Source organism: Bombina bombina, chromosome 2 (genome assembly GCF_027579735.1).
Source record: "Bombina bombina isolate aBomBom1 chromosome 2, aBomBom1.pri, whole genome shotgun sequence".
Lineage (NCBI taxonomy): Eukaryota > Metazoa > Chordata > Amphibia > Anura > Bombinatoridae > Bombina > Bombina bombina.
Window position 1 is genome coordinate 719,345,860 of NC_069500.1, and position 25,386 is coordinate 719,371,245.

Here is a 25,386-nt window from a genome sequence, read left to right on the forward strand (position 1 = left end):
AATACAGGAGCAGCTAAGGTATCTTGTCTGGCATATACCCAGTATACAGTGAGTGAATGAGACATGGGGCTGGTTGTGAACCTAATCTATGTATTAAAGTGGCATAAATAGAGGCTCGGGCAAACATCGGGGTGTGATATGGGCATACAGCTTGCAGAAATGGGCTACAGGAAGTCTGCATTTCAACATGGAATTCAGGTGGTATAAAGGAGCTGCAGGGGTAATGGCTGTGGCCTGGGATCTGAATTGCAGAAGAGATAAGAGGCCCATAAGCCTGGAGGCTGCTGTGGGAATACAGCTGGTATTTGCTTTTGTGCATCCTATTGTTTATGTATTTTATATTAAAACTTGTTATTTATTTAAAAATAGGTTTACTTGTGATTTAGTTTTGTTTGTTTGATGGTTAAAAAAGTGTTTTTATGGTTAAATGTTCAGTAAATTATTTAAAAATGTGCTGCTTGCACAAATGTATTTAATTATTTTAATTTTATTTGCATTGGGAAATGTAACCTTATACCAGAGGTGCCAACATTTTATGAGTTTGGATCTACATTTTTTATTTCTTTCATGTAATTAGCAAGAGTCCATGAGCTAGTGACGTATGGGATATACATTCCTACCAGGAGGGGCAAAGTTTCCCAAACCTCAAAATGCCTATAAATACACCCCTCACCACACCCACAATTCAGTTTTACAAACTTTGCCTCCTATGGAGGTGGTGAAGTAAGTTTGTGCTAGATTCTACGTTGATATGCGCTCCGCAGCAAGTTGGAGCCCGGTTTTCCTCTCAGCGTGCAGTGAATGTCAGAGGGATGTGAGGAGAGTATTGCCTATTTGAATGCAGTGATCTCCTTCTACGGGGTCTATTTCATAGGTTCTCTGTTATCGGTCGTAGAGATTCATCTCTTACCTCCCTTTTCAGATCGACGATATACTCTTATTTATATACCATTACCTCTGCTGATTTTCGTTTCAGTACTGGTTTGGCTTTCTACAAACGTGTAGATGAGTGTCCTGGGGTAAGTAAATCTTATTTTCTGTGACACTCTAAGCTATGGTTGGGCACTTTATTTATAAAGTTCTAAATATATGTATTCAAACATTTATTTGCCTTGACTCAGAATGTTCAACATTCCTTATTTTCAGACAGTCAGTTTCATATTTGGGATAATGCGTTTGAATCAATCATTTTTTCTTACCTTAAAAATTTGACTTTTTTTCCCTGTGGGCTGTTAGGCTCGCGGGGGCTGAAAATGCTTCATTTTATTGCGTCATTCTTGGCGCGGACTTTTTTGGCGCAAAAAATCTTTTCTGTTTCCGGCGTCATACGTGTCGCCGGAAGTTGCGTCATTTTTTGACGTCCTTTTGCGCCAAAAATGTTGGCGTTCCGGATGTGGCGTCATTTTTGGCGCCAAAAAGCATTTAGGCGCCAAACACTGTGGGCGTATTATTTGGCGCCAAAAAATATGGGCGTCGCTTTTGTCTCCACATTATTTCAGTCTGATTTTTTCTTTGCTTCTGGTTACTAGAAGCTTGTTTATTGGCATTTTTTCCCATTCCTGAAACTGTCATTTAAGGAATTTGATCAATTTTTGCTTTATATGTTGTTTTTTCTCTTACATATTGCAAGATGTCTCACGTTGCATCTGAGTCAGAAGATACTTCAGGAAAATCGCTGTCTAGTGCTGGAACTACCAAAGCTAAGTGTATCTGCTGTAAACTTTTGGTAGCTATTCCTCCGGCTGTTGTTTGTATTAATTGTCATGACAAACTTGTTAAAGCAGATAATATTTCCTTTAGTAATGTACCATTGCCTGTTGCAGTTCCCTCAACATCTAAGGTGCAGAATGTTCCTGATAACATAAGAGATTTTGTTTCTGAATCCATCAAGAAGGCTATGTCTGTTATTTCTCCTTCTAGTAAACATAAAAAATCTTTTAAAACTTCTCTCTCTACAGATGAATTTTTAAATGAACATCATCATTCTGATTCTGATGACTCTTCTGGTTCAGAGGATTCTGTCTCAGAGATTGATGCTGATAAATCTTCATATTTATTTAAAATGGAATTTATTCGTTCTTTACTTAAAGAAGTACTAATTGCTTTAGAAATAGAGGATTCTGGTCCTCTTGATACTAATTCTAAACATTTAGATAAGGTGTTTAAATCTCCTGTGGTTATTCCAGAAGTTTTTCCTGTTCCTAATGCTATTTCGGAAGTAATTTCCAGAGAATGGGATAAATTGGGTAATTCATTTACTCCTTCTAAACGTTTTAAGCAATTATATCCTGTGCCGTCTGACAGATTAGAATTTTGGGACAAAATCCCTAAAGTTGATGGGGCTATTTCTACCCTTGCTAAACGTACTACTATTCCTACGTCAGATGGTACTTCGTTTAAAGATCCTTTAGATAGGAAAATTGAATCCTTTCTAAGAAAAGCTTATCTGTGTTCAGGTAATCTTCTTAGACCTGCTATATCTTTGGCTGATGTTGCTGCAGCTTCAACTTTTTGGTTGGAGACTTTAGCGCAACAAGTAACAGATCATGATTCTCATAATATTAATATTATTCTTCAGCATGCTAATAATTTTATCTGTGATGCCATTTTTGATATTATCAGAGTTGATGTCAGGTTTATGTCTCTAGCTATTTTAGCTAGAAGAGCTTTATGGCTTAAAACTTGGAATGCTGATATGGCTTCTAAATCAACTCTACTTTCCATTTCTTTCCAGGGTAACAAATTATTTGGTTCTCAGTTGGATTCCATTATCTCAACTGTTACTGGTGGGAAAGGAACTTTTTTACCACAGGATAAAAAATCTAAGGGTAAAAACAGGGCTAATAATCGTTTTCGTTCCTTTCGTTTCAACAAAGAACAAAAGCCTGATCCTTCATCCTCAGGAGCAGTTTCAGTTTGGAAACCATCTCCAGTCTGGAATAAATCCAAGCCTTCTAGAAAAACAAAGCCAGCTTCTAAGTCCACATGAAGGTGCGGCCCTCATTCCAGCTCAGCTGGTAGGGGGCAGGTTACGTTTTTTCAAAGAAATTTGGATCAATTCTGTTCATAATCTTTGGATTCAGAACATTGTTTCAGAAGGGTACAGAATTGGTTTCAAGATGAGACCTCCTGCAAAGAGATTTTTTCTTTCCCGTGTCCCAGTAAATCCAGTGAAAGCTCAAGCATTTCTGAATTGTGTTTCAGATCTAGAGTTGGTTGGAGTAATTATGCCAGTTCCAGTTCTGGAACAGGGGATGGGGTTTTATTCAAATCTCTTCATTGTACCAAAGAAGGAGAATTCCTTCAGACCAGTTCTGAATCTAAAAATATTGAATCGTTATGTAAGGATACCAACGTTCAAAATGGTAACTGTAAGGACTATCTTGCCTTTTGTTCAGCAAGGGCATTATATGTCCACAATAGATTTACAGGATGCTTATCTGCATATTCCGATTCATCCAGATCATTATCAGTTCCTGAGATTCTCTTTTCTGGACAAGCATTACCAGTTTGTGGCTCTGCCGTTTGGCCTAGCTACAGCTCCAAGAATTTTTACAAAAGTTCTCGGTGCCCTTCTGTCTGTAATCAGAGAACAGGGTATTGTGGTATTTCCTTATTTGGACGATATCTTGGTACTTGCTCAGTCTTTACATTTAGCAGAATCTCATACGAATCGACTTGTGTTGTTTCTTCCAGATCATGGTTGGAGGATCAATTTACCAAAACGTTCATTGATTCCTCAGACAAGGGTAACTTTTCTGGGTTTCCGGATAGATTCAGTGTCCATGACTCTGTCTTTAACAGACAAGAGACGTCTAAAATTGATTTCAGCTTGTCGAAACCTTCAGTCACAATCATTCCCTTCGGTAGCCTTATGCATGGAAATTCTAGGTCTTATGACTGCTGCATCGGACGCGATCCCCTTTGCTCGTTTTCACATGCGACCTCTTCAGCTCTGTATGCTGAATCAATGGTGCAGGGATTACACAAAGATATCTCAATCAATATCTTTAAAACCGATTGTACGACACTCTCTAACGTGGTGGACAGATCACCATCGTTTAATTCAGGGGGCTTCTTTTGTGCTTCCGACCTGGACTGTAATTTCAACAGATGCAAGTCTCACAGGTTGGGGAGCTGTGTGGGGATCTCTGACAGCACAAGGGGTTTGGGAATCTCAGGAGGTGAGATTACCGATCAATATTTTGGAACTCCGTGCAATTTTCAGAGCTCTTCAGTCTTGGCCTCTTCTGAAGAGAGAATCGTTCATTTGTTTTCAGACAGACAATGTCACAACTGTGGCATACATCAATCATCAAGGAGGGACTCACAGTCCTCTGGCTATGAAAGAAGTATCTCGAATTCTGGTTTGGGCGGAATCCAGCTCCTGTCTAATCTCTGCGGTTCATATCCCAGGTATAGACAATTGGGAAGCGGATTATCTCAGTCGCCAAACGTTACATCCGGGCGAATGGTCTCTTCACCCAGAGGTATTTCTTCAGATTGTTCAAATGTGGGGACTTCCAGAAATAGATCTGATGGCCTCTCATCTAAACAAGAAACTTCCCAGGTATCTGTCCAGATCCAGGGATCCTCAAGCGGAAGCAGTGGATGCATTGTCACTTCCTTGGAAGTATCATCCTGCCTATATATTTCCGCCTCTAGTTCTTCTTCCAAGAGTAATCTCCAAGATTCTGAAGGAATGCTCGTTTGTTCTGCTGGTAGCTCCGGCATGGCCTCACAGGTTTTGGTATGCGGATCTTGTCCGGATGGCCTCTTGCCATCCGTGGACTCTTCCGCTACGACCAGACCTTCTGTCGCAAGGTCCTTTTTTCCATCAGGATCTCAAATCCTTAAATTTAAAGGTATGGAGATTGAACGCTTGATTCTTAGTCAAAGAGGTTTCTCTGACTCTGTGATTAATACTATGTTACAGGCTCGTAAATCTGTATCCAGAGAGATATATTATAGAGTCTGGAAGACTTATATTTCTTGGTGTCTTTCTCATCATTTTTCTTGGCATTCTTTTAGATTTCCAAGAATTTTACAGTTTCTTCAGGATGGTTTAGATAAAGGTTTGTCCGCAAGTTCCTTGAAAGGACAAATCTCTGCTCTTTCTGTTCTTTTTCACAGAAAGATTGCTAATTTTCCTGATATTCATTGTTTTGTACAAGCTTTGGTTCGTATAAAACCTGTCATTAAGTCAATTTCTCCTCCTTGGAGTTTGAATTTGGTTCTAGGGGCTCTTCAAGCTCCTCCGTTTGAACCTATGCATTCATTGGACATTAAATTACTTTCTTGGAAAGTTTTGTTCCTTTTGGCAATCTCTTCTGCCAGAAGAGTTTCTGAATTATCTGCTCTTTCTTGTGAATCTCCTTTTCTGATTTTTCATCAGGATAAGGCAGTGTTGCGAACTTCTTTTGAATTTTTACCTAAAGTTGTGAATTCCAACAACATTAGTAGATAAATTGTGGTTCCTTCATTATGTCCTAATCCTAAGAATTCTAAGGAGAAATCGTTACATTCTTTGGATGTTGTTAGAGCTTTGAAATATTATGATGAAGCTACTAAGTCTTTCCGAAAGACTTCTAGTTTATTTGTTATCTTTTCCGGTTCTAGAAAAGGCCAGAAAGCTTCTGCCATTTCTTTGGCATCTTGGTTGAAATCTTTAATTCATCTTGCCTATGTTGAGTCGGGTAAAACTCCGCCTCAAAGGATTACAGCTCATTCTACTAGGTAAGTTTCTACTTCCTGGGCGTTTAGGAATGAAGCTTCGATTGATCAGATTTGCAAAGCAGCAACTTGGTCCTCTTTGCATACTTTTACTAAATTCTACCATTTTGATGTATTTTCTTCTTCTGAAGCAGTTTTTGGTAGAAAAGTACTTCAGGCAGCGGTTTCAGTTTGAATCTTCTGCTTATGTTTTTCATTAAACTTTATTTTGGGTGTGGATTATTTTCAGCAGGAATTGGCTGTCTTTATTTTATCCCTCCCTCTCTAGTGACTCTTGCGTGGAAAGATCCACATCTTGGGTAATCATTATCCCATACGTCACTAGCTCATGGACTCTTGCTAATTACATGAAAGAAAACATAATTTATGTAAGAACTTACCTGATAAATTCATTTCTTTCATATTAGCAAGAGTCCATGAGGCCCACCCCTTTTTTTGTGGTGGTTATGATTTTTGTATAAAGCACAATTATTCCAATTCCTTATTTTATATGCTTTCGCACTTTTTTATCACCCCACTTCTTGGCTATTCGTTAAACTGAATTGTGGGTGTGGTGAGGGGTGTATTTATAGGCATTTTGAGGTTTGGGAAACTTTGCCCCTCCTGGTAGGAATGTATATCCCATACGTCACTAGCTCATGGACTCTTGCTAATATGAAAGAAATGAATTTATCAGGTAAGTTCTTACATAAATTATGTTTTTTATGTCTATCAGAGCCGTGTACGGGCAAACAAAGACACTTGAGAATAGCCACCGATCAGCAAGCGCTACCCTGGGTTCAAATGAACTGGCTCCTAAGCTTTACATTCCTTCTTTTCACATAAAGATACCAAGAGAATGAAGAAAAATTGAGTAAGCTAGAAAGCTGCTTAAAATTGCATGCTGTATCTGATCTAATAGTTGTTCACGTGTGTGTAATGTTCATGTTTAAGTTACAGCACAATTACCAGTCTTGTGTTAATTTTTACAAACCCACTTTTTCTTTCATGATTCAGATAGAGCATACAATTTTAAGTAATTTTCTTATTTAATCCTATTATCAATTGTTCTTCGTTCTCTTGATATCTTTATTTGAAAAGCAAGGATGTAAGCTTAGAAGCTGGCACATTTTTGGCTCACCACCTGTGTAGCGCTTGCTGATTGGTGGCTAAATGTAGCCACTGATCAGCAAGTGCTATCCAGGGTTCAAATGGACTGGCTCCTAAGCTTACATTCCTTCTTTTCACATAAAGATACCAAGAGAATGAAGAAACATTGAGTAAATTAGTAAGTTGCTTAAAATTGAATGGTCTATCTGAATCATAAAAGAAAAAAAATTGGGTTTCATATCCCTTTAACTACTAAAATGTTTATTCTTTTATGTTACTTTTTTTTTACTCCCCAAGTTCCTTTTTTGTATTTTTTTTTTTAGTTGTATCCATCTGTGTGTGCAAAAAAAACTAATTAAGCTGATGAGAATCTCATCTTTCTAAAGAAGCAAATTGCTTTGATACATTATTTAAAAAAAAAAAATTCTGCCTTACTATTACCCCTTTACACACAGCATGGGTATAATAGTTTGCTTAAGCTCAAAGAAAATCTGCTTCCTAAATCCAGTAAAACGCAGGGTTTTCAGTTACAATAAAAAAATAGAAGCAATAAAGGCAAGTTAACACTATTTTTTATCTACTTCACTGACTCTTTGAAATCTGTTTCTTCATGAATTGCTTTCTACTTGTTTGAAGTTTTAACAAAAGATAAAAGCAGGCTGCTTCAGATGCAGAGATATAAAACGACGTGTGAATTAAATGAAATGTGAACTAGTCTTCTCTATCCCTTTAGAGCCACACACACATAAATAGCAGTAGTGTTGTTGTTTTTCCCCCCTTCAATCAGTTATAGTCATTTAAATATTAGCTAAATCTTACCCAGAGTGTTGGGATATTCCAGAATACAACAGCCCTTGGCTGTGGATACCAAACAAGGGATATAAAACAGTATTCTTTTTGTAGAAAAAAATATGTTAAATCAATGGAAACATAAAAGGAAACAGATTGTGTTAAAAAAACAGCAAACAACTTACTACTTTTCTTGCTAAACTAGCTCTTAGCCGCTGCCTACAACTAGATAACAGAGCAGACATTACATAACTTAGGTTCTTTTGTCACATGGAATTTGCTGCAAAAGTCTTCTACTGTACATGGGGAACAAACTAACTTCAGATAGATTAGATGTCTCCTAGCAACACTTTAAAGGGAAAACAATCTTTGGCCCTTCTGTAGAGACCCCAGCCTGCTTGTAGGCTGTGATAGGAAGTAATGAACCCTGCATAAATTGTTAAGAAAGAAAAAAAAAAAAAGAAAAGGATTTTTTACAGTAATGAAAACACATTTGTAATGTTAACTTTATTTTAAAAAAAACTCTCTTAATCCAGAAAAGTTTTTAATGACTGCTGTTCTGTGATATTACATATATTACTTAGTTAATTATATGTTTGTGTTATATAATTATTTTATTATTCTAAAAGTCATTGAGTTCTTAACAATTTATCAGGGGTGTTAGAAGAATTTTGAATGTATGTTAAAGGGATAGAAAGGTAAAAATTGAAATGTGCTTGTGTGCATTTACATTTTAAACAGAAGCATTTTTGAGATATACTTCCATTAGCAAAAATGCATCTGGTAGAAGTTATCACTATTTTTCAGTGGCATACGCACATATGCTTTGTGTGCCCTGTGCAACAGCATTTAAACACCTAACCTTCTTAGAGAGTCAGCAGTGGTTTGTATGACACAATACACCGCCAGCTCTCTGAGTAGTTATGATGTTTAAATCCATATCACGTGTAATGTATGCCACTGACACAGTAATAACCTTTGCTAGAAGCATTTTTGCTAATGGAAGTATATTGCAAACATGCTTCTATTTAAAATTGAAATGTACCCATAAATATTTCAATTTTGACCTTTCTATCCCTTTAAAGGGACATGAAACCCACAATTTTTCTTTCATGATTTTATAACATTTTAAAAATGCTTTCCAATTTACTTATATTAACAAATGTATAAAGGAACCTAATCTTCCTTGCCTCAGACTTCATGAAACACTACTATATAAATGCTTTAGGACTTCCATACATCATATTCAGTCCTTGAACCACTACAATCTGTATTTCATACCCAAGACCCCACAGAGACTACAGCTATCACGGTGGCAAATGACCTGTTTACAGCCAAGTCTAAATTAAAAAAAAAATCTGCTAACACTGCACATGGAGCACTCTATGTCACACGGGGCACTCTATGTTAAAGAGTGCTCTGTGTGACATAGAGTGCCCCATGTGACATAGAGTGCCCCATGTGACAGAGCATTCTATGTCACACGGAGCACTCTATGTTAAAGAGTGCTTTGTTTGACATAGAGTGCCCCATGTGACATAGAGTGCCCCATGTGACAGCGCACTCTATGTCATACGGAGCACTCTATGTCACACGGGGCTCTCTATGTCACATGGGGCACTCTATGTTACACAGAGCACTCTATGTCACACGGAGCACTCTATGTTAAAGAGTGCTCTGTGTGACATAGAGTGCCCCATGTGACATAGAGTGCCCCATGTGACAGAGCACTCTATGTCATACGGAGCACTCTATATCACACGGGGCTCTTTATGTCACACGGGGCTCTCTATGTCACACGGGGTACTCTATGTCACACGGGGTACTCTATGTCACACAGGGCACTCTATGTCACACAGGGCACCCTATGTCACACAGAGGCTTGGCTGAGCACTCTATGTTACACGGGGCACTCTATGTCACACAGGGCACTCTATGTCTCACAGAGGCTGAGCACTCTATGTCACACGGGGCACTCTGTCCCACAGAGCACTCTGTCACATGGGACACTGTCACGCAGGTCACTCCATGTCACACGAAGCACTCTGTCACATGTGGCATTCTATGTCACATGGAGCACTCTATTACAAGGGGCACTCTGTCACACGTAGCACTCACTGTCACACTGGGCCACATAAGCCCTGCCTCTATTCACAACCAATGCTTCTTATTTTAATCACTGTATGGGATTTACATTATTTCTTATCTTGTACCTCTTTGGCGGCTTGAAATGTTAGGAGGTGTGGTTTTTCCATAATGAAAGCTCTCATTCTAATGGGACATGCTGACGTTTAAAATGGACTACTTCAAATGTATATTTTTTTTATAAACTTTTTTTTTTTCTTTCTGTAAACCCATCCCAACGACGCTTTATTATTATTTTCTTTTGCAAGATGTACCAAGTCCACGGATTCATCCTAACTTGTGGGATATTGTCCTTCCTGACAGGAAGTAGCAAAGAGAGCACCACAGCAGAGCTGTCTATATAGCTCCCCCCTTAACTCCACCCCCCAGTCATTCTCTTTGCTGGCTCTAAGCAGGAAGGGTAAAGAGAAGAGGTGTTAAACTTTTAGTTTTATTTTATCTTCAATCAAGTGTTTGTTATTTTTAAATGGTATCGGTGTTGTACTATTTACTCTCAGGCAGGACATAGATGAAGATTTCTGCCTGGAGGATGATGATCTTAGCATTTGTAACTAAGGTCCACTGCTGTTCCCACATGAGCTGGGGAGTACAGGAAAACTTCAGTGTGAGGAACGGTTTCTTGCTATACAGCAATGAGGTATGTTCAGTCATATTTTCTGCAGAGACTGTGTTAACTCAGAAAGGCTGACAGTGTCCCCATTAGGGGAAGGGTAAGAAGTAATCCTAGTGTTATCAGAGGTTTTTACTAGCTTGCATAAAGGGTTAATTTTTTGTGGGCACTCAGTTTGTTATGTGAATTTGGGACAAACGTTTTTGTGTCTGGGAGTAATGTTTTCTGTTTTATGGGACATTTGCTTGAGGGTTCTTTGGGGTTGTTTATAACCCACATGGCTTTCAAGCAGGGTTTGTTAGTTTTGTGTAGGCCCCAGCAACATCGAGTGAGGTGGGCGAGGCCTACATTTACAAGCAGCAAGCAACTTCTCTTGAGGTCCTGATAGTCTTCTGAGGGACTAATTGAAGCTTTAAACCCCATATTATTGCTTCCTACGGGCAGGTAGGGCCACAGCAGAGCTGTGGCAAGGTGCTTTAGGGATTTTTAACCAGTTTTAGATCGTTATCAATCCGTTTTTTTCATTTGGGGGTCTATTGCTTTTTTACTTGTGGTGCAATCCTTCTAAGGCTTAGTGGGTACACTGTTAAAATTTCAGAATTTTTGAAATTCTTTTTTTTTATGTTTAGGTTATGTTTTGCAGTTTGTGTATGCCTTTTTTTCTTTTAAAGGTACAGTACCGTTTTTGCAAATTGTGTTTTCCAAGCTTGCTTGCTTCATTACTAGCCTGTTAAACATGTCTGACACTGACGAAACTCATTGTTCAATTTGTTTAGAAGCCATTGTGGAACCCCCTCTAAGAATGTGTCCCAATTGTACTGATATGTCTATAAATTGCAAACAGCATATTTTGACTTATAAGAATTTGCATTAAATGATTCTCAGACAGAAGGAAATCAGGTCTCCCCAAGTGTCACAACCAGTTACTCCCGCACAAGCGACGCAAAGTACTTCTAGTGCGTCTAATTCTTTCACCTTGCAAGATATGGCTTCAGTTATGAATACTACCCTCACAGAGGTTTTATCTAAACTGCCAGGGTTGCAAGGGAAGCGCAGTAGCTCTGGGTTAAGAACAAATGCTGAGCCTTCTGACGCTTTAGTAGCCGTATCCGATATTCCCTCACAATGTTCTGAGGTAGGGATGAGGGATTTGCTGTCTGAGGGAGAGATTTCTGATTCAGGAAAGATGTTCCCTCAGACAGATTCAGATATGACGGCATTTAAATTTAAGTTAGAGCACCTCCGTTTATTGCTCAGGGAGGTTGTCGTTCCAGAGAAATTGTGTAAAATGGACAAATATTTAGAGGTTCCTGTTTACACTGATGTTTTTCCGGTCCCTAAGAGGATTTCGGACATTGTTACTAAGGAGTGGGATAGACCAGGTATTCCGTTCGCTCCCCCTCCTGTTTTTAAGAAAATGTTCCCCATTTCTGACACCAAAAAGGACTCATGGCAGATGGTTCCTAAGGTGGAGGGACCTATTTCTACTCTGGCTAAGTGTACAACTATACCTATTGAAGACAGTTGTGCTTTCATTGATTCTATGGATAAAACATTAGAGGGTCTCCTAAAGAAAAATTTTCTTCACTTCAGATGGAGACCCCACTAGATGATATTTTGGACAGAATTAAGGCCCTTAAGTTGGCTAATTCTTTTATTACAGACGCCGCCTTTTATCTTGCTAAGTTAGCGGCAAACAATTCAGGTTTTGCCATTTTAGCGCGAAGAGCGTTATGGCTTAAGTCCTGGTCAACTTATGTGTCATCTAAATCTAAGCTTTTGACCATCCCTTTCAAAGGTAAGACCCTATTCGGGCCTGCACTGAAAGAGATCTTTTCAGACATCACTGGAGGGAAGGGTCATGCCCTCCCTCAAGATAAGTCAAATAAGACAAGGACCAAACAAAATAATTTTCGTTCCTTTTGAAACTTCAAGGGTGGTCCCGCTTCCTCTTCCCCTGCTGCAAAGCAAGAGGGGAACTTTGCTCAATCCAAGCCAACCTGGAGACCTAACCAGGCTTGGAACAAGGGTAAACAGGCCAAAAAGCCTGCTGCTGCCACTAAGACAGCATGAAGGGGTAGCCCCCGATCCGGGACCGGATCAAGTAGGGGGCAGACTTTCTCTCTTTGCTCAGGCCTGGGCAAGAGACGTTCAGGATTCCTGGGCCGTAGAAATTGTAACCCAGGGGTATCTCCTAGATTTCAAAGATTCTCCTCCAAGGGGGAGGTTCCATCTTTCTCAATTGTCTGTAAACCCGACAAAAAAGAGAGGCGTTCTTACGCTGTGTAGAAGACCTTTTTACCATGGGAGTGATCTGCCCAGTTCCGAAAACAGAACAGGGGCAAGGTTTCTACTCCAATCTGTTTGTGGTTCCCAAAAAAGAGGGAACCTTCAGACCAATTCTAGATCTCAAGATCCTAAACCAATTCCTAAGAGTTCCATCCTTCAAGATGGAGACCATTCGGACTATTTTACCAATGATTCAGGAGGGTCAATATATGACTACCGTGGATCTAAAGGATGCATATCTACACATTCCTATCCACAAAGATCATCACCAGTTCCTCAGGTTTGCCTTTCTGGACAGGCATTTCCAGTTTGTAGCTCTTCCCTTCGGGTTGGCCACGGCGCCAAGAATCTTCACAAAGGTGCTAGGGTCCCTTCTGGCGGTCCTAAGGCCGAGGGGCATAGCAGTGGCGCCTTATCTAGACGACATCTTAATTCAAGCGTCGACTTTCCAACTTGCCAAGTCTCACACAGACTTAGTGTTGGCCTTTCTAAGATCTCATGGGTGGAAGGTGAACGTGAAAAAGAGTTCTCTTATTCCTCTCACAAGAGTTCCATTCCTGGGAACTCTGATAGATTCTGTGGACACGAAAATATTTCTGACGGAGGTCAGGAAATCAAAGATTTTAACCACCTGTTGAGCTCTTCATTCCATTCCTCGGCCGTCAGTGGCTCAGTGTATGGAGGTAATCGGACTTATGGTAGTGGCAATGGACATAGTTCCGTTTGCTCGCTTGCATCTCAGACCACTGCAACTATGCATGCTCAAACAGTGGAATAGGGATTATGCAGATTTATCTCCTCAGATAAATCTGGATCAAGAGACCAGAGACTCTCTTCTTTGGTGGTTGTCACAGGATCACCTGTCCAGGGGAATGTGTTTCCGCAGGCCAGCGTCTGTTATTGTGACAACGGACGCCAGCCTACTGGGCTGGGGTGCAGTCTGGAATTCCCTGAAAGCACAGGGTTTGTAAACTCAGGAGGAGTCCCTCCTACCGATAAATATTCTGGAATTAAGAGCGATATTTAATGCTGTTCAGGTGTGGCCTCAGCTGGCTTCGGTCGGATTCATCAGGTTTCAGTCGGACAACATCACGACTGTAGCTTATATCAATCATCAGGGGGGAACAAGGAGTTCCTTGGCGATGATAGAAGTTTCCAGGATAATCCGATGGGCAGAGACTCACTCTTGCCATCTATCAGCGATCTATATCCAGGGGAGGAGAACTGGGAGGCAGATTTTCTAAGTCATCAGACTTTTCATCCGGGGAGTGGGAGCTCCATCCGGAAGTGTTTGCTCAACTGGTTCAGCTATGGGGCACACCAGAATTGGATCTGATGGCGTCTCGTCAGAACGCCAAACTTCCTCATTACGTATCCAGGTCAAGGGATCCTCAGGCAGTACTGATAGATGCTCTAGCAGTACTCTGGTCGTTCAACCTGTCTTATGTGTTTCCACCATTCCCTTTCCTTCCACGTCTGATTGCCAGAATCAAACAGGAGAGAGCTTCTGTGATCTTGATAGCACCTGCGTGACCACGCAGGACTTGGTATGCAGACCTGGTGGACATGTCATCTCTGCCACCATGGACTCTGCCACTGAGACGGGACCTTTTGATTCAAGGTCCATTCAAGCATCCAAATCTAATTTCTCTGCAACTGACTGCTTGGAGATTGAACGCTTGATTTTATCAAAGCGGGGTTTCTCTGAGTCGGTCATAGATACCTTGATTCAGGCTCAAAAGCCTGTCACCAGAAAGATCTATCATAAGATATGGTGTAAATATCTTTTTTGGTGTGAATCCAAAGGCTACTCATGGAGTAAGATCAGGATTCCTAGGATTTTGTCTTTTCTCCAAGAAGGATTGGAGAAAGGATTGTCCGCTAGTTCCTTAAAGGGACAGATATCTGCTTTGTCTATTCTGTTGCACAAGCGTCTGGCAGATGTCCCAGATGTTCGGGCTTTTTGTCAGGCTTTAATTAGAATTAAGCCTGTGTTTAAACCTGTTGCTCCGCCATGGAGTCTCAATTTAGTTCTTAAAGTTCTTCAGGGGGTTCCGTTTGAACCCATACATTCCATAGATATTAAGCTTCTATCTTGGAAAGTTCTGTTTCTAGTTGCTATCTCTTCAGCTCGAAGAGTTTCTGAACTATCTGCATTACAATGTGACTCGCCTTATCTTGTTTTCCATGCTGATAAGGTGGTTTTGCGTACCAAACCTGGGTTCCTCCCTAAGGTTGTTTCTAACAGGAATATCAATCAGGAAATTGTTGTTCCTTCTTTGTGTCCTAATCCTTTTTCTAAGAAGGACAGTCTGTTGCACAACTTGGACGTGGTTCATGCCTTGAAGTTTTATTTGCAGGCAACCAAATATTTTCGCCAATCATCTTCTTTGTTTGTTGTCTATGCTGGAAAGCGTAGAGGTCAAAAGGCTACGGCTACCTCTCTTTCCTTTTGGCTGAAAAGCATCATCCATTTGGCTTATGAGACTGCTGGACAGCAGCCTCCTGAAAGAATTTCAGCTCACTCCACTAGAGCTGTGGCTTCCACATGGGCTTTTAAAATGATGCTTCTGTTGAACAGATTTGTAAGGCTGCGACTTGGTCTTCGCTTCATACCTTTTCCAAATTTTACAAATTTGATACTTTTGCTTCTTCGGAGGCTATTTTTTGGGAGAAAGGTTTTGCAAGCAGTGGTGCCTTCCGTTTAGGTTCCTGTCTTGTCCCTCCCTTCATCTGTGTCCTAAAGCTTTTGTATTGGTATCCCACAAGTGAGGATGAATCCGTGGACTTGGTACATCTTGCAAAAGAAAACAGAATTTATGCTTACCTGATAAATTTCTTTCTTTTGTGATGTACCGAGTCCACGGCCCGCCCTGTCTATTCAAGACAGATAGCATTTTTTATGTAAACTTCAGTCACCTCTGCACCTTATAGTTTCTCCTTTTCTTCCTTGGCCTTCGGTCAAATGACTGGGGGGTGGAGTTAAGGGGGAGCTATATAGACAGCTCTGCTGTGGTGCTCTCTTTGCTACTTCCTGTCAGGAAGGACAATATCCCACAAGTTAGGATGAATCCGTGGACTCGGTACATTGCAAAAGAAAGAAATTTATCAGGTAAGCATAAATTCTGTTTTTGTTTCTTCTTAGAAAGCTGAAATGATACAACTAAACAGAGGTCATCTTGCCCAGCAAGCCTAATTGAGTAATGAGAAGTGAGCTTCTCAGGGCCTGCAGCCTGCTCTTTGCCAAGCACTTCTTTTGTCCCCTTGGCAACAAGAAGGCTATAGATCCTCTGGTGCATATTATATTGTGTGTTTTTGTGTGTATAATTGTATATGCGTGTGTATTTGTATTCATGTGCGTGTCTATGTATGTTTGTGCGCATGTCTATGGTTGTGTATATGTGTGTGTGTGTGTAAATGTGCATATGCATGTATGTGTCTATGTATCTTTGTGCGCGTGTATATAATTGTATGTGTGTGTGCGCATGTGCAAATGTGTGTAGGTGTGTACACATCTCTGTGTCTTTGTATGTTTGTGTACTTGTGTATGATTGTGTACTGTACATGTATGTTTGTGTGTATGTGTGCATATGTGTGTATGTATGTATGTGTGTGTATGTATGTGTGTCTGTGTATGTATGTATGTGTATGTGTGTGTGTGTCTTTGAATGTTTGTGTGCATGTGTATGATTGTGTACATGTGCTTATGTATGTGTATATGTGTACATATGTATGTATGTGTGTGTATGTATGTGTGCATATGTATGTCTGTGTATGTATGTGTGTGTGTGTCTTTGTATGTTTGTGTGCATGTGCTTATGTGTGTGTGTGTGTATGTATGTGTGCATATGTGTGTCTGTGTATGCATGTCTGTGTGGGTCTTTGTATGTTTGTGTGCATGTGTATGATTGTGTACATGTGCTTATGTATGTGTATATGTGTACATATGTATGTATGTGTGTGTGTGATGTGTGTAGGTGGGCGTATGTATATATGTGTGCTCAAGTGCCTTCATATGTGTTTATGTATGTGTGAGTGTGCATATGTGTTTGTGTATACTGTATGTATGTGTGGGTGTGCATATGTGTTTGTATATACTGTATGTATAAGTGCGTGTGCATGTTTAACAGTAAATAAAGGGGAGAACAAGGAAAGCAAGTGTTAACTGTGGTAAAATGTAATAGGTAGGACATGTTTTCTGAGGATAAAAATGTGACATTTTCCTGCAAGGAAAGACAGGAAGGGGTTGCAGGTGAGGCCTTTGAGATCTGTATGAACTCCTGAGCTGTCTGTTTTCTACCACTGAAATAACATCAATGGACTTTACATCTGAGAAAAATAAAGCAGTGGCTGCAATTGCAAGTCATCTTAAGGACGACATTTAACCAAAGACAAAAATATGTTGCTCAGATGTTTTATTTATTGCTGATTCTGTACTAAAGGGGCATTAACTTCAAAATGCAATTCACCATAGAATGTTTAATCATGGGTAGTAAAAAAAACAAAATGGTAATTTAAATGCTTTTATACTTACAGATTGTTTACAATGCACTAATACATTTTAAATATATATATATATATATATATATATATATAATGACAATATGATACTTATTCTTCTAAATAAAAAATGTTACATATTTCTTTTTTGTTGCATGTTATTTACAAAGCTTAGCAAGGTAAAAAAATAATTAAGTGTGATCAGTAAGTGAATGATATTAGGGATGTGCATTTGGTAGTTTTGTTAATTTCCAAATACGGAAGAAGGCGGCTGCTCATGGAGTTCGGCTCTTTTCAAAGCCGGATTTCTTCATGTGAAAGATTTGTGCAAACTCAGATCTTCCGTATTCGGCAGCTAACAAAACTGCAGTAGACACAACCCTAATTGATATGCTTTTGCTTGTAAATAAACTAACTGAAGTCCTGGTGAAAATCTAGGACATTTATAAATGTCATGCAACGTAATGTTGTAAGTCTCTATTGAATCCCCAACTACAAATATTCTATATTAAAGTTCACACACTGAATTAAAATATTGTACCTTTGTAGTGATCAGGTAACACATATAAAAATGTGCTATGAACATTGGTAGCATATAAGGGGCAAAAAACTAAGGTTTTTTTTTTCTATTGTGCCTTTAACATTGTGGGCCAAATTACGAGTGGAGTGCAAACGTTTGCGCCCAAGCAACATTTATTTATATTATATTATATATTATATATATATATATATATATATATATATATATATACAGGGAGTGCAGAATTATTAGGCAAGTTGTATTTTTGAGGATTAATTTTATTATTGAACAACAACCATGTTCTCAATGAACCCAAAAAACTCATTAATATCAAAGCTGAATAGTTTTGGAAGTAGTTTTTAGTTTGTTTTTAGTTATAGCTATTTTAGGGGGATATCTGTGTGTGCAGGTGACTATTACTGTGCATAATTATTAGGCAACTTAACAAAAAATAAATATATACCCATTTCAATTATTTATTTTTACCAGTGAAACCAATATAACATCTCAACATTCACAAATATACATTTCTGACATTCAAAAACAAAACAAAAACAAATCAGTGACCAATATAGCCACCTTTCTTTGCAAGGACACTCAAAAGCCTGCCATCCATGGATTCTGTCAGTGTTTTGATCTGTTCACCATCAACATTGCGTGCAGCAGCAACCATAGCCTCCCAGACACTGTTCAGAGAGGTGTACTGTTTTCCCTCCTTGTAAATCTCACATTTGATGATGGACCACAGGTTCTCAATGGGGTTCAGATCAGGTGAACAAGGAGGCCATGTCATTAGATTTTCTTCTTTTATACCCTTTCTTGCCAGCCACGCTGTGGAGTACTTGGACGCGTGTGATGGAGCATTGTCCTGCATGAAAATCATGTTTTTCTTGAAGGATGCAGACTTCTTCCTGTACCACTGCTTGAAGAAGGTGTCTTCCAGAAACTGGCAGTAGGGCTGGGAGTTGAGCTTGACTCCATCCTCAACCCGAAAAGGCCCCACAAGCTCATCTTTGATGATACCAGCCCAAACCAGTACTCCACCTCCACCTTGCTGGCGTCTGAGTCGGACTGGAGCGCTCTGCCCTTTACCAATCCAGCCACGGGCCCATCCATCTGGCCCATCAAGACTCACTCTCATTTCATCAGTCCATAAAACCTTAGAAAAATCAGTCTTGAGATATTTCTTGGCCCAGTCTTGACGTTTCAGCTTGTGTGTCTTGTTCAGTGGTGGTCGTCTTTCAGCCTTTCTTACCTTGGCCATGTCTCTGAGTATTGCACACCTTGTGCTTTTGGGCACTCCAGTGATGTTGCAGCTCTGAAATATGGCCAAACTGGTGGCAAGTGGCATCTTGGCAGCTGCACGCTTGACTTTTCTCAGTTCATGGGCAGTTATTTTGCGCCTTGGTTTTTCCACACGCTTCTTGCGACCCTGTTGACTATTTTGAATGAAACGCTTGATTGTTCGATGATCACGCTTCAGAAGCTTTGCAATTTTAAGAGTGCTGCATCCCTCTGCAAGATATCTCACTATTTTTGACTTTTCTGAGCCTGTCAAGTCCTTCTTTTGACCCATTTTGCCAAAGGAAAGGAAGTTGCCTAATAATTATGCACACCTGATATAGGGTGTTGATGTCATTAGACCACACCCCTTCTCATGACAGAGATGCACATCACCTAATATGCTTAATTGGTAGTAGGTTTTCAAGCCTATACAGCTTGGAGTAAGACAACATGCATAAAGAGGATGATGTGGTCAAAATACTCATTTGCCTAATAATTCTGCACACAGTGTAAATACAGTAGTTCCAATAAATACTGCACTTTCAGGATTTGCATGAAAAAAAGTCAGCTTTAATAGATGACATTTCCGGGAACTCAAGTCCCTTTCATCAGATCAGACTGTTCTTTGATCTGATGAAAGTTCCCTGAAATGTTAACTATTAAAGCTGACTTTTTTTTCATGCAAATCCTGAAAGTGCAGTATTTATTGAAACTATTATTGGCTATATTTGCACCCAGGTAGCTGTACCTGGTGTGAGGATTCATTCTAGCTGGGATTTATATCTATCTATCTATCTATCTATCTATCTATCTATCTATATATATATATATATATATATATATATATATATATGTTTATATCTGTGTACATATATATTTATATGTGTATAAATGTATTTACAGACATGTATAGACATAAATATATATGTATACATATATAGACATAGATACAAGTGCATTAGAGCCCTTTGCAGTTAAGTAAATGAAAACATGAAAAAAGAAAGAAAGATTTATGCAATATTCATTTTTAATAAAGTTTTTAACTGTAAATATTTCACATTCCAATGTTCTGCACATACCAGCATATGTTCTAAGTACGTATAAATAGATATTGCTATATATATCTGTATATAGCTATATATAATCCTATATCTATATATATGTATAATCATGTTTATATATAGGTATAACTATATATTGTACAAAAAAATCCATAATATATATATATATATATATATATATATTTATTTATGAATAAATAGAACATATTCTGTTACGTGAAGAACATTGGCATTTTGTTGGGTTAGCGCACATGAGAATATGCAATCGGGTTTGCAAGAGAGTGGGTTGTTAGGTTTTTTCCCCCACTTTCTTTCTCCATGACTTCTATGGGGGAATAGGTGAACGCGCACTCAATATTCTAACGTCTGCTTTTTTGCGCTCGTCAGGTTAGCACTCAAACAAAAACAGTTTACTTTCAACTCATAATATGAGCGCAACCCATACGAGTGCAAAAAGCTGACTTCTAGCGCAATTAATTCTCAAGCAGGAGCATTAATTAGTAATCTGACCCTGTATGTTTTAAACATTTAGGAAGATTTTAGAGCTGTACTTTGTTTTTGCATAAAACTGAATGATTTAAATCCTAAATACCTACTTATACTTTTGAACAATCGTAAAAAACCCTTTTTACACAACCTAGGACAGACAAGGCAAGTTATACACACACATACAAAATGATTCCCTTGTTTAGAAATATCAATTTGTAAGTTTCAAGAAGTGGACTATATTGTGGTCCTTGTGTCTTGTTGTGGACAAGTCTGAGTTTAATGTAAAACTTACTTCATGTGATTTGCGGCACATAAGACACCCAATGTGAACACATAGAAAAGTTAATGTTTGTAATATGCCTGTATTTAAAAAAAATAATAATAATACTTCTGACAGAAATGTGTGCAAGCATTCATTTGTACACACAATCTGTGACCATTTTTGGAGATTGCTTCTGTGTAAGTTTTAAATGCTCTGCCGTGCATTTCAGATTAATATTTACAGTATGTCCCATAAAGGGATATGGAAGCCCTTACTTTTTCTTCACACATTAAAGTACTGAATTTAAAAATCACAAAATAGTTTTACCTGAAAATGAAATTTTATTTTTTTTATACTGCAGCACAAGCATAGCTCCACCCTTTTCCAGTCTTACACCACTGGGACTGTGCATTTGAGACCTGTCACTGCATTGAGAAGTGTGTAATATTGGCAGTTGGAGATTGCACTTTCAATAGGAGCAAGGAGTACTGCTAGGTGGCAGAGTTATAAAGTAAGATAGATTACATGGGGGAGGGAGGGTTAAATAAAATATATATTTAGGCTTAATAGCGTTTATAGGAAAATAATCAATACAAAGCCCTCAATAATTTAAATTAATTCTTTAAAAAAAAAAATAGTTCTGCATCCCTTCAAGTGAAGCAGTTTACCTATCACTGATTTATGTTATCTTTGGTAGATTATTAAAAACTAAATATCTGTGAGTCTACACCTGTGTATTGTTGTGTCTAGAAAATCCACTGCACAGTCTGCACAATCATGTTGAATTTATTTTCTTGGTCATAATAGAGTTAACCCATCATGTTCAATGCATATGTTTAGCTATGTACATGTGGACTTCATTTTCTGCTCTTGATATTTATGTTTTTTTTTCTTATCTGCAGGCAATTTGGGTCCTACTTTTCAATGTCAGCCAGTCCATCAAGATCACATATGCAACGATGACAACGAAAAGGTACCAGTCCTTCTAACAAGTTCATGAATTGCACAGCTACCTTTCCCACTTTGAAACACCATTATTAAATGGACACTGTAGTCAGAAATGAAATCTCAATACAATGTTAATATATATAAAAATAATTATTTTACTCAAATACATTCTTTACCAAATATGTAGTGTTAATGAAATATTGCTATTGGAAATATTGATAATTTCCAAACCTACTTCTAAATCAGCCGTTACGGATTCCCAATCCGTGCTGACAACTGCAGTTGAAACATGGCGTCTTTGGTAAGTACTGCACATGCGCGAGTTAGCGCAGCGTCACAACCAACGTCACCAGAACAGACAGAACATATTTGGCAAGAGATAAGACGTGTTGCGTTACTATCATAAGTAGAAAGTCTGGCTAACCGATTGCATAGATTGTTCCCTCCAATGCGCAAGCGTCAAATGAACTATGATGTGGGTAACTTCGGCTTCTATGAGTAGCAATGCGCATACGCGATTTACCAGAATTGATGCGCAGGCTTATTAGGAAGGGTTATGGGGCTAATTATATGCATAGGATCGATCTGTAATTGGTCAAAGTGTTATAATACAGACAATGCCGAAACCGGTGGGCTGGAAAAGGTGACGTCATGGCCGGGTAATGTATATTAAAAATATAATGTTTTAAAGCTTCGTTTTTGAAAAAATATAGGTTGGTAGCTGTTAATAGATAAACATCATCCAAAATATGTGACTAGTGTGTAATGAAAAACGGCAAAAACAGTAATCCTTTAACTGCTCATTAGATAAGTAATAAGACGTGGTAAGAAACGCTGGGGCAGACTGCTTATGATTCACTTATAGACCAAAACTAAATAGATAGATAGATAGATAGATAGATAGATAGATACAGTAGATAGATAGACAGAGTTGCTGAATCATAGTTTATTCTTGACATTTCCTTAAACTTTTGCTGATAAGCGTTAGTTTTCATATAATTGGCTGTGTGCATAGAGCGTGAATCCTTGTAAAATAATGCCTATTAATTTATTGATATCAATGTATTTTGGTTTGTAGGACAACTTTTAGAAAATAGATAAAAATATAATTAGTCAAGTATAGTGAATGAATGAATATATATATTTCTCCAGAAGTACTCTGTATACACTGTTTCCATTGCACCAGGGAACTCTGGGTGAGATATACAATATTTCACGCTTTTTGCTTCTAAGTACTGTTTTAAACACAGCAATCCTTTCCCATTAAAGTGATTGTAAACTAAACTAATTAAATTAAAGCTCAGTATCAAATAATAATCTTAAAAACAGGGGCACTTTAATTTTATAAAGTTTACAAAGATGCTTTTTTTTAAAAAAAAAAAAAAATACCTTTGCGTTATGGTAAATATAACGCTGATCCTTCGCCGCATCTCCTGCTTTCTTTAGCATATTGATGACAAATGCAGCTTCCTCCAATTGTTGTGTGCCTCCTTTGGCGTCCAGCTTGTGAGGTACGCAACAGTTGGAGGAGGCCGGATTCATCATCCATATGCTAATGAAAGCAGGAGCTGCAGGCGGAGGTATCAGCATTATGTTTACCATAACGCAAAGGTAAGTATTTTAAAAAATAAGCGTCATTATAAACTTTAATGAATTAAAACACAAAGGAAGCACTCTCTGGTCCTTTTTAATGTGAATAATTTAATTCATGTAGGATTCACTTTAAAAAAGACCATATGTGTACTTCTCTATATGGTAGAAAGCATTATTATTATTTTAGTGCTGTAGAAAGTTGTGTGCAATGCTAAGACATACCCATACAGGATGTGGCTGTGAGATTCCATCACAATACTTTGCTGATTTTCCCCTTCACTAGGCCCACGGTTGTAATGCAGAAATTACTTTCTGCAGCTTTTTCCTACTGTTGTTTTTCTGACTCTAAGAACAGCTGTTTAACCCTCTGGGTGGAAAAAGATAAGCAATGAAAACCTGACAATACAAATAACAACATAGATATCTCCCTGATGGGGCACGCAGCCGCTTCCTCTGAAGGAACTGAATAAAGTTTGAAGACAGTTCTCCATTATCCCTCAGTTTCAGCTGAAAGTTAAATGGCCAGTAAACCCACCAAATAATGTTATATAATTCTGCACGTAGTGCATAATTATATAACATTAGCTTAGCACCAGCTTTCTAAAGCAAAGGATTGCACAGATATATTCCGACGAAAATTAATTTTACAGAATGGCACTCCTGGCTCTACTGAGTGGGTCTTTTTTTTTCCTAAGCGCATCGGGCATGATGTCTAGTCACAGCGTGCCCGATTGCACCATTAAACTGAATGTAGCTCGCTCATGCTCTGGTCTGGTAGCGGGAGCGAGCTACATTCAGTTTAATGGCGCTATCGGCCGCGCTGTGACTAGACAGCATACCCGATTCGCTTAGGATCGTATAGGATCGGGCAGATTGCAGACCGCAGCCTCAGAGCAGGCGGACAAATTATGGAGCAGCGGTCTTTAGACCGCTGCTTCATAACTGCTGTTTCCGGCGAGCCTGAAGGCTCGAGCGGAATCAGGTGCATAAAGCTCCATTCGGAGCTTGATCATTCGGCCCCACTATATCAACTCTCAAAAATGGACCATGGAATCTTTGGTTTGTGTCAGATATCAATATGTGTATTCAAAAATTCAGTCTAGGTTTATATTCCATCTCGCTAATGTATGATATTTTGTTGGCTAAACAGAGTCAAATTTATTTAAATAAAATATTGAACTATTGGATATATTTTTTAATAGACGTGCAATCCATAAGTCAAAGTTTTAAGTCCCTACATAACTTTAATGCCCTGATCTCCTTTATAGAAGCTCATATGAAATTGATGAATAATATGTATATTATTCCTTACAAAACATCTAAGTTTTATTCACCTTTTATAGCTACTTACCTGCACTGTGCCCTACATAAAGCAGACCTGGTACATATGTTCTGGTTCTGCACTAAAATCTTTACATTTTGGCAGAAAATCCATTGTTGGTACAATAAATTATATAGAGATAATATGTTTGTAGCTAGAGAAAATTTTATTTCTGTTTTGGTATAAGGATGATTAACAAAGCCATCTAAGAACTATCCTTAAAAACTAGAAAGCTTTCTCTGCTCCAGGACTGTCATCGCTTTCCTTCTTAATATGAGGAGAGTCCAAGGCTTCATTCCTTACTTGTGGGAATACAGAACCTGGCCACCAAGAGGAGGCAAAAACACCCCAGCCAAAGGCTTAAATACCTCCCCCACTTCCCTCACCCCACAGTCATTCTTTGCCTTTTGTCACAGGAGGCTGGCAGAGAAGTGTCAGAAGATTTTGGAGTAGTTCCTTAGGAAGGGTATCTGCCCTTCGAGATGGGACTGGAGTTTTAAGTAATCTTGTCAGCCTCTCAGTGAGAGCATTGATGAAAGTTATATAACATATTAACAGCTCCTTAAGCAATCAGCGTTGACGAGTTTTGCTGCCTGCTTTCTTCACTCAAGTCCATGTCAGAAGGACCGTGTCACTGTTCCACAGTATAGATTCCAGTAAGATTGTTTCATTATTTTACACACATGTAAACGATAGAAGATAGGGTCACAGTGGGACTCCTTTATCTTTATGGAATCAAGGGTTAATATCTCC

The 25,386-nt window shown here is 38.8% G+C and overlaps 1 protein-coding gene across 2 annotated transcripts in view; it reads left to right on the forward strand.

Annotated features, from left to right (window-relative positions):
- The window catches only part of RNF38 (ring finger protein 38), a 415,090-nt gene that overhangs the window by 221,394 nt on the left and 168,310 nt on the right, over positions 1-25,386 (forward strand). For both annotated transcript variants that reach the window (XM_053702728.1, XM_053702729.1), the window contains exon 2: positions 21,674-21,744. In XM_053702728.1, the coding sequence (XP_053558703.1) occupies positions 21,674-21,744 (71 nt within the window). The remainder of the gene's footprint in view (positions 1-21,673; positions 21,745-25,386) is intronic.